Raw genomic sequence first — 11339 nt, forward strand, 5'->3', positions numbered from 1 at the left:
TCTGACACTCACAGTCAATCACGGCTCCAAACCGGCTCATCCAATCCATGCCCACTATGACACATACATCACCCATCGCTATCGGCACCTTATAACACAATTCATAAACAGTTAACCCCTTATAACATAATTCATTACTAAGTTCATCAATCTAAGTAATTGATATATATATATATATATATATATATATATATATATATATATATATATATCAGTATCACTATGAAAACAAACTATACCCTCGTATCGAGGGCAACGAGTTATTTTCTACAAAACATTATTCGTTCATGATACATGATAGATATCCTGAGATGATTATTCTGTTTTCTAGATATTTCAACATTTATTACATGACTAAAACATCTTTTAAGTGACACGAGTCTTTAAAGAGAGTCCTTAAAATGTCTAGACAATCGCCAAAAGTAGGTATGGTAAAAGTACTAGAACCTAACGGAAGAAACACACTTTTGGGACTGGATTTTGGCCTGGTATATGGTTACGAGAACAAACATGAGATGTTTTATAAAAGTTTTCGTAGGTTTGGGATACTTGTACGATTACGGTTATACGTGTTTTATTACCTGACCAATCCCATTTATGGCCCCAAACCATTCATATTTTTATAATGACAAAACTGCACAAATGGTCCCTGTGGTTAGCTGAAAATTGTCACTTTGGTCCAAAAAGATTTGGACTAGCACTAGAGGTCCAAACTTTTTATTTTCTTGCGAGTTTGGTCCAATTTGTTTTAAATATTTTTATAATGACGGTTTTGCCCTTATGCTTTTTTATTTTTCAATTTTTTTTATTTATTTAAATCTTTTCTGATTAAAATAAAAATTAAAAAGAAATAGTTCTCTCTCTCTCTTTCTCTCTCTCTCTCTCTTTCTAGAAACATATAACCCTCCCTCACTCAAACCATCTCTCCCTCTCGTTCGTATCTCACCAGCCAATACCACCGTTTCCCGACCTCCTCCATCCTCCTCCTTATTCAAACCAAGAACCACCACCACCTGCTACCATTCCTCTCCATTCACCGCCGAGGACAAACACCACCAAGGGTGGTGTTACTGTGGTGACCACCGAGAGGCACACTCACCTCCTATGGTGGCCATCCATCGTGAAGGAAAACCCCAAAGTGATTGGGTCGACATACTCTTTGGATCTCGAACCTCCTGAGAATCGACGAGCACCACTGGCTTGATGTCGATTTTTGGATTTCTCGGTTGAGGCGAAGGCGGTGGTCGGCGAATTACAGTTTCCTACCCTCCAGATTTAGCGATTGTTGTGGAATTTGTCTTGATTGTTACGATTGAGAGATTCGTTTTGGTGAAGATCATCCCTACATCTACAAAAATCAATTTTAGGTTTAGGGTTCACATCAGAAATTGATTCAGATTAAGCGATGGTTGTGGAATCCATGTCCTTCCCTCTTTTATCTAGTTGATTTGCTCTTGTCTATCTCTCTGATCTTTGTTGACCCAGTTTGTTTGATGTATTTCCGATGGATGATTCAATTTGGTTAATGTTTCAAGATTGATTTTGATTTTAGGTCACAGGTAACCGGTGGTGTTTTCCTTTTTTGTATCTGAACAAATCGAATTCAAAAGTGGTTTGTACATGGGTGGGAGCTGCTGGTAGATGCTGGAACGGAGGCAACAGGTGGAAGGCAGCAGCGACGTTGGGGTGTTTGGTGGCAATAGGTCACGACAGGGGGAGGACGGATTGGGCTGAGAACAACGGTGGCAGCCGATGGTGCTCGTTCCGGCGACTCCTGCTGCTTCTGTTTATTTCTTCCGGCGAGGTCAACGCGTGAGAGATGAGGGGAGGAAAGAGTAAGGGTCGAGGATGTTTGGGGCTGCTGTACTTGACTGGAACGAAACTGGAGAGAGGGAGAGAGAGAGAGAGAGAGAGAGAGAGAGAGAGAGAGAGAGATATTCTTTTTTATTTTTCTTTTAATCAGAAAAAACATTTAAATAAATAAAAAAATAGAAAAAGAAAGTACAAAGGGTAAATCCGTCATTTTAAATATTTCTAAATTAAATTTGACTAAAATCGCAACAAAATGAAAACTTTGGACCTGTGGTGCTAGTCAAAACGTTTTTGGACCAAAGTGACAATTTTGACCAAACCACAGGGACCATTTGTCCAATTTAGTCTTTTATAATACTTATAGTTTAATTATTAGTATATATGATTTCATTACAACTTAAAGTTCGTTATGTAACGACTATGTAGATTAATTTATCCTGAAATTGAAATATTTTAAATTTTGTAGGTTTATAATTATATTTAGACAAAATTACAAAAATAGTCCATGTGGTTGTCAAAAAACTGTGGTTTTGATCCAAAAAGTTTGGTGGTGCATTAGTGGTCCAATTTTGGATCTTTTTAGTTATTTTGGTCCCTACACACTTGAAATTACTTTAATGTCCTCATAACTTATTTTTGACAAAATTGCAAGAATAGTCCTTGTGTTATGTCACAACTCGTAAGTTTGGTCCAAAAAAGATTGGACTCGCGCCAGTGGTCCAAAAGTTTGATTTTGTTGCGAGTTTGGTCCAAAATGTTTTAAACTTTTTTATAATGATAGATTTGCCCTTGGTATTTTCCCTTTTTTCAATTATTTTATTACATAAATAAAAAAATAAAAATAAAAAAGAAAATATTCACCTATCTCTCTCTCTTTCTCCTTCTCTCTCTCTCTCTCTCTGAGTTTGTGTTTGATGAACATATTCATAGATTCAATAACTCTCACGAACATCTTCCGCAACCACCATCGTTCGATCATCGTCCGCCACCACCACTGTATGCCACCACCACCGTCCTCCACATCCATTTCCACCTAAACTTATTTCTCCACTTCATCTCCACCAAATCTGATGAACACACACACATAGAGAATCAGATCAAATGAAACATACATACACGCACGAAATCAGATGAACACACACACCCATGAAATCAGATAAACACACACACACACACAAAATCTGATGAACACACACAGAGACACACAAAATCTGATGAACACACACACACACACGAAATCTGATGAACGCAAAAACCCAGATGTAAAGGTGAGGGTAGCGATGTTGGAGAAGAAGGGAAAACCGGCGAAGAAAGAGATACGATGGATCCTCGAGCCACATATCTGAAAATCGAGCCACGAATTTGAAGCCGATGAGTATGGTGAACATATATGTTTTGTCTTCCAGTACAAACTCGTAATTCGACACTGTCGTCGGAGAAGGAGGGAGAGGAAGTCGTCGTCGATGAGGTCGATTTCAGCGCCGCCACAAAGTCTTGTGGGAAGGAGGATGGCGGATCGTCAGCGTCTTCGAAGAAGGATCAAGACGAAGCTGGCGGTGTTCCAAATCTCCGGCGGTGGTGACTCCAGTAGTGGTGACAGCTTCGGCGATGTTCCAATTTTTCCAGTGATGCTTTAGAGAGAGAGGGAGAGAAACATCAAAATGGAGCTGGGTGGGATAGGGTTATATTTCTTTTCTTTTTTGTTTAATTATTAATTATAAAAATACAAAATTAATAAAAAGAAAAGGGAAAACCAAATAGAGAGAGCAAAAAGGTCATTTTACACACTTTCACTTATGAAACGGACCAAACTCGCAACAAAACCAAACAATTGGACCACTGGCGCGAGTCCAAACCTTTTTGGGCCAAACTTGCGAGTTTTGACATAACATAGGGACCATTCTTACAATTTTATCTTTATTTTTTTCATATTTTCTAATTGTCATATTACTTAAATTATTTAAATAATAAAATGTAAAAATTATCCCACTCTCACTGTCCTCTCTTTCACACGAAACCATTGACAACGCCGCCAACTACAGCCACAATCGCCATTCTTGTCGAAAACCAACGCCAACTCCGCCATTCTCGTTTGGAACCACCACCGGAAACCATCGGCACCAACTTCGTCACCTACCCAAACCACCTTCATCGGAGGCGTGACCTTTCCTAACCACATCACTGTCGTCTACTCCTCTTCTCCGGGTAGGATGCATCCAACTCCCACTTCATCTCGTCTTTATCTTCTCAACCTAGATTGTTGTTGTCGGCTTTCATCGAATTTTATAAAAATTGCATTTGATTTTTGCCTCAAGACAAATCTAATGGAAAACAGGAAGGTTCTTTAAGTCAATAATCAGTCTGAAACTCAAAATCGAGAAAAGATTAGGGAATAAAAAAGGTAATCAAACTTTTGATTACAAGAATAACTTAGGAAACAACCCCATGGAAAGCAGGAAGGTGGTAATTGAGGCTCATAGAAGCCACAATTCAATAGTGATGAAGATCTAAAAAATGTCGCACCCTTCCTCTTCGAGATCTTTTGGTGCAAACGAATATGAAACATAGTTGTTGGATGTTACAAAGACGACGAAGACAAGATGGAGAATGAGAGGCGAGACAAGCTAGACTTCCCCTAGACCATCATCATGGCCGCCAAACTTCGGTTTTAGGGAAATCGATCTAACCTTCTTTACCATTATCGAGTATGCATTCAACCCAAGCCTTAGGTTCCAATTTTGGGGAAATCGATCTAACCTTCACTACCAATTGCACTCGTATGTGATGAAGATGATGATGAAGCGTGAAGATGGTAATAATCACATTAGTTTATATCTCGATTGTTGAGATGGTGCAACAAGGTTGATGATGATGTGTTTTAGGGTAAGGTTAGGATGGGGAAGACGGCGACTTAAGAAGGGAGTGGAAATTGGATTTTCTTTTTTGGTTTTTAATTAAAAAATATGAAAAAAATAAAAGGAAATTAAAATAACTATTTTATGGGCATATTGGTCGTTTCAGGTTGGGTATGGATCAAAATCACATAAAAAAATCAATTATAAAGACCAAAACCACACAAGGTATCCACAATATAACCAGTGATATACCACCAAAACTTTTTAGACCAAAACTATATATTTTTGATAACCACATAGACAATTTTTGCAGTTTCAACATGTATATTTAATATTTGTTAGATATTAAACTTATTGATGTTTCTAGAAATTTTTAATATAAAAAATTAACTAATTATTTGGATGCTAGTGTGATTGAGTTACTCTTCATGGCCAATAGACAAAGCACATGGAGCAAATATACATTTGAAATTAAGTATCTTTATTGACGATCTTCAACCAAATAACTAAACATGAATCGAATATAAAAATCCTAGCTGGTTAATGTTAAAACTTGAGGCTACTCCTAAGTCTTTAACATCGAAATGATTGTTTAAGAGGTTCTAGATGTCTACGTTTAAAACATGTGCCTATAACATCACGATATTATTCATTCATAATAATCATGTGTTGAAAGAATCAATACAAACAATTATTTCTTTCATATAAACTAAACATGATTCAAATATAAAAATCCTAGCTTATTAATGATAAAACTATGAGACCACTCCCAAGGCTTTAACATCGAAATGATTGTTTAAGAGGTTCTAGACGTCTATGAAAAAACCATGTGCCTATAACATCACGATATTATTTCTTTCGTAATAATCATGTGTTGAAAGAGACAATCAAAACAAACAATTACTTTCTTTCGTTCGTATAAAGTCAACCATGGTTGTTATTCAACATCAATTTTGTAATCCTTCAAATATAAACATGAAAAATTAACAAACATATATATTACACAATTTGCGTGTTAACTTTTATATATATTGCAACAATTCAGCAGATAATATTAATCAAATGCAAGTGCATCTTAGGTTTTATGTTCTTTTTTTAAACAAGATAGGATAAGCAGCAGAATTCAAGTCTAACGTGTCTAAAACATATATTTTGATTATGTTTATTAAAGGTTCATATTGGCAAACTAATGAAAAGAGTCTCAACTACAGAATCAAAAGTTGTATCCCGTTTCTGCTTGTTTGTATCAATGACCATGGAGTTTCAAAAATCACAATATTATTAGTCGATTAGCAGTGCGGAATTTTCCTTCTCGTCTGCTGGATCTGATTTTTAGTTAGGGGGCAATACATACCAAGACTAGTTGATATTGTTAATATCCAATTATTTATTGAAAAAAAATCTTATATTTAAAACAAATCAAAAGCTACATTATTTGATTCTTAAACGCTGCTTTGATTAAAAAAGGTGATATTTGTCAATTATGAATAAAAATATATCATTACATAATAATATTATTAAGACATGTGAATCAAAAACTTAAAAAAGATGGTAATGGTAATAAACTAATCATCCCATAGGAACTCTTCAACAGAATTTGCGTAGAGTGTTTCTTGAATGCTAACACATTAATTTAATAGAGATAGTCAAATGTATTTTTCATTAAACTACATATATTTCTTGAATCAAAATATACATATGGATATACTCATGTGCCATCCTTTCACACCAAACAACCATGTTTATCAGAAAATATATATATATTTTTTTTAAAAATGCCCCTATAAAAGCAGTCACTCATTCCTACATTTCCTTCATCTACTGCTCTCTTGCAACTGGTTTCAATTCCCTTCCTACAAAATTTCCGTCAATGGCAGGCACTATTCAAAACACCCATGTTTTCTCCTCCTCCTCCTCCTCCTCCTCAAAGAAGAGGATGACTCCCGATGACTTTAACAGGGACGATGATATCATCACCAAGAAACTACCAGCAGCAACATTTGAAGACCCTGTATCGGCTTTGGCTAATGCTCGACATGAATTCGGAGAGCATGGTGGAGTTAACATGTCCATTGAGGCCTCCGCCACCTTCACCGTCATGGAACCTGAAACCCTCAGCCGCATGTTCACCGGAGAGCTAGGCCCTGATCGGGATTTCTTCATCTACAGCCGCCATTTCAACCCCACAGTCCTCGCTCTTGGCCGTCAGATGGCAGCTCTCGAGGGGACTGAGGCGGCATACTGCACCTCTAGCGGCATGTCCGCCATCTCATCGGTTCTGTTGCAGCTGGTGAGCAGCGGGGAGCACATAGTGGCGTCTCCGACGTTATACGGTGGGACACATGCATTTCTCACACACTTTCTTCCTAGGTCATCCAATATAAAAACGACGTTTGTTGACATAAGGGATTTGAAGAAGGTGGAGGAGGCAATCGTGGAAGGGTACACCAAGGTTTTGTTTTTTGAGTCCATGTCTAACCCGACGTTGACTGTGGCCAACATTCCGGAGCTTTCAAGGATAGCCCATGAGAAGGGTGTTACAGTGGTGGTTGACAATACCTTCGCTCCGATGGTGGTTTCTCCGGCGAGGCTGGGTGCCGACGTTATAGTCCATAGTATTTCCAAGTATATCAGCGGCGGAGGAGACATAATTGCTGGTACGTTCCAAACGATCTTTTGACAATATTCATGTCTCTTTCTTATGCACGTCATGCACTCATGCAACTCCAAATTTTACTTTCTTTACAATTTTCTGGCTATATTATTAACCGTATCATATATATATAACGGATAAGTTAGGGTGCGTTTGGTTGTGGAAAACTGTTTTCATTCTCTATGAAAATGTTTTCAGAAAACAGGATTGACTTTTCATTTTCAATTTTCAATGAAAACGCATTTGGTTGGAACGGGTGGAGTTTTCATTTTCCATCTTAGAATTTTGAAAAACTGTAAAAATCACTTTTCTAATTTACATACAATTTGGAAAACTGAAAATTTTCATTTTCTTAGAAAACTTTGGAAAACTGAACGAACCAAACGCTTTTCCAAAATTTCTGTTTTTCTTGAAAAAGTTTCTTAGAAAACTGGAAATTTTTCTACAACCAAACGCACCCTTAAATACTACAAATTTCTTGCATTTTAGAAAAACTGCCAAAAACTAAAAAATATATAAAAACAAACACAAGAAATCTTCTAGTCTATATTTTGGATGATTAATTTCATACCAAAATATTGAAATACGAAAACTAAGATATGTTTAAACAATTTATCCTTAAAAATTGTTGAATATGTTTTTATTAAAGTATAGTTTCTTCTCGATAACCAAAGGCCAAGTTAAATAATTCACATTTTTCTGTAACCGAAAAAGTCAATTTAAATTGAAATTATATTTTAGTTATCATCGTATATGACAAACGGACAACAAGTTGCGCCGCTAAAGTATAATATGAATTATTATTTAGAGTTCGGTTAATCAGAACAAATCATAATTCGTATCTGAAACATGATTGGGCTCATGGTCAGGGGCGGACCTAAGGGGGTCCATGGTGGCGACGGCAACCCCTGACTTTTTCGGCCCCCGTGAAAAAAGTTTCAAAAATTTTTCGAAATTTTTATTTTTTTTTTAGTATTGTGCAACCTACTTTCCCATGCAACCCTTACTCTGAAATTGCTACTTTCCCATGCAACCTACTTTCCCATGCAACCCTAGTGTGAAATTGCTACTTTCCCATGCAACCTACTTTATCAGTGGCATGAAATTGTTCTGGTAATAATGTAATATGGTATATTGGTATGGACCACTCAATATTTTAAACCCATTTAATTATCATTACAGAGATATTCGGATCCATTTTTTTTTCTATTTATATTAAACTTTTTTAGTTCCACCCCCTTATATTCTCTTTTACAATTTACACCCTTACTTTTAATATATTACACTTATATAACATCAGAATTCAGATATGTACTAATTTCTTACAGAGTTGCATACTTGAAAACTTTTTTTTTCATTACATAAAAATACATTTAGTTTTATTTTAACGTTATCAGTTAAATACTATTGTTATTCGATTTAATACGAACGGTTTTATATTTCATTTCACAAAGCTAACTATAAATTTGAAAGTTTCAGTCACACCAATTTTAACAACATAATAGCTTATTTGTTCTAGTCTTTGTTTTTTATATTGTTTCTTACTCTTAATATTTAAATGTATTGCTTTGATTTATAAAAGTATAAGCTGAAAGATATATACTTTTTCGAACATATTATATCATTAAAAACATTTCATGAATATATATAAAAGGATACTAATATTAAATTATTTATATTTAGATTATTTTAATTTACCACCTTGTTAATGTATTTATTTGATTATTTTTTAAAAAAAATTGTAAGTTAAATAGTGGGTTTATAAATATAAAAATATTATGAATTGATTATGTCACACGTTTGGATAGTTTGTGTCATTGTGGTAGACATATTGCTGCTATTATCTTTTTTTTGTTGATTATGTGACACGATGTAAAAAGATTGCTCTTGGTGTATGTATTATCTATTATGCATGAAATGCATTATCCTCATTTTATATTGTTTTTAATTTACAGGAGCCGTATGTGGTGCTGCAAGTTTGGTGAACTCAATGATGGACCTTCACCAAGGGACATTGATGTTGCTAGGTCCAACCATGAATGCCAAGGTTGCATTCGAGCTATCACAAAGAATCCCTCACTTGGGTCTTAGGATGAAAGAGCACTCTCATAGGACTCTCATATACGCCCAAAGGATGAAGAAAATGGGACTCAAGGTCATCTACCCAGGCCTTGAAGACCACCCTGATCACCATCTTGCCAAGGCTATCTTCAACAAGGAGTATGGATATGGTGGGATGTTGTGCTTAGACATGGAGACTGAAGTAAGGGCCAACAAGCTGATGAATGGGTTGCAAAGCAACACCCGATTTGGGCTCATGGCTGTTAGCTTGGGCTACCATGAGACTCTTATGTCTTGTTCGGGTAATAGCACAAGCAGTGAATTGGATGAAAAGGAGCAGGCGTTGGCTGGAATTTCACCTGGTTTGGTCAGGATGTCGATCGGCTACACTGGGACACTTGAACAAAGATGGGGCCAGTTTCAAAAGGCGTCTCTCAACTTATTTTAGTGTCTTAAATGACAAAGTCAACTTTATTCGTTTATATACAGCCTTTGGGACAGGCAATATATATGTCTAATTAGTTTATATGCTATTTGTACACGTTATACATGTAACCACTATTTTGTTTCGTTTTTGGTTACTTAGTTGTAGCCAATTCTATTATAGTGGACCTGGAAGCTTGTACAGTCAATAAAAGTTGAGCAACAGTCAATAAAAATTGAGCAACAAATGTTGGTTGTTTGTACATTGTTTGCTTTAATAAATGTCCGGTCAAAAAGATATACTATTAAATTGGCCTATGTTTGGTAGAGTATTTGAAAAGCAAAGTTGATAGCTATATAATATGTTTATATAAAATTGTAATCTTCATACAATACTAACTTCTATATGACAATTCAAATTTCTCATGGAATATTTAAAATCATCTTTGTTTCGTGGAAATGATAACCTCTTTGAATTTCAGAAATATAGACTATGTGCTTTAGTAGCACCAAAATTCTGGGGATACATCATACATCTAATATATAATAATTTAATTATGGGTGGAAGAGATTGTCATGATTATGTTGTGGTTGCATTGAAATTTTAGGAACGGTATTATTTTTAGTGATCAAAAGATAAAAAAAAAATATGTTGATTGATAGTTTGATCAATTACTCTTATAATTGGTTTGTTTGTAGAAATAAAAAACTTTCTATTAGTTGGGTTGCGTGCTTTTCAAACCCTATTCTTTCCGATTCCCTTGTAATTATATGTTAGCTTTTTGCTAACTTTCTAATAAAAGTTTTGAGAGACTTGAGTATGAAAATTTTCGAAAACCTTTAAAGTAAAGTCATCGTACTTTTAGATCACACCGACTATTGGAGGAATGTCGACATAACCCCAAGACCCGTCGTTATGTGTTTTGTTTTGGTCACTGGTCGCCTCAACAAGAGAGAGTGACTTAAGAGATTGTGGTGTTTCTCATTCCATGTTTTTAGAACAACCAGTGTGACTATCATATGAGTATGACGAGTGCAACACAAATATCAACTATGATCTTTTGTTTATAAGGGAGGAGGGAGTCGTTCCCTCCCAACCCACCGAACCCACTGCCACATCAATTTTTCTCTTTTATTTTTCTGCATCTTTCCGAACTCACAACACACGAAAATCCTATCTTTTTCAACCCACTCAACCCACTCAATTAAAAAAAATACAAAACAACTAAGGTACAAGTTTTAAAACACATGCTACAAGATAAAATAAGAAAGAGAAAGTAGAGAGACATGATGAAGTGTTGGTGATTTTAGTGTTATCACGTCATTTTAAGTAACTGGAACTAACATGTGAGCTAAGGGGCTTTATAATTTGTACTCTAATATATGTACGGGGTGGTGCGGAGTGCACGCATGTATAAGATTGAATTAGAAGCCGGTTCGACGACTAGTCGGGGGTCCGGAGGCAGCGCCCCTTTGGCGGGGTCTAGGGGCAGCGCCCCTAGCGGGGTCCAAGGGGCAGAGCCCCTGGCTGGGGT

At 36.0% G+C, this 11339-nt stretch overlaps 1 protein-coding gene across 1 annotated transcript; it reads left to right on the forward strand.

Moving 5' to 3' along the window:
- The first annotated feature begins 6501 nt into the window (after positions 1–6501).
- LOC145162248 (methionine gamma-lyase-like) lies at positions 6502–10108 on the forward strand. The gene is made up of 2 exons (XM_079081448.1): positions 6502–7324; positions 9276–10108. The coding sequence occupies exons 1-2, from the start codon at positions 6538–6540 to the stop codon at positions 9827–9829; spliced, it is 1341 nt and encodes a 446-aa protein (XP_078937574.1). The 5' UTR covers positions 6502–6537; the 3' UTR covers positions 9830–10108.
- The last annotated feature ends 1231 nt before the right edge of the window (positions 10109–11339 follow it).

The sequence above is a fragment of the Lactuca virosa genome, chromosome 3 (assembly GCF_052849685.1).
Source record: "Lactuca virosa cultivar CGN04683 chromosome 3, Lactuca_virosa_CGN04683_v6, whole genome shotgun sequence".
NCBI classification, from domain to species: domain Eukaryota; kingdom Viridiplantae; phylum Streptophyta; class Magnoliopsida; order Asterales; family Asteraceae; genus Lactuca; species Lactuca virosa.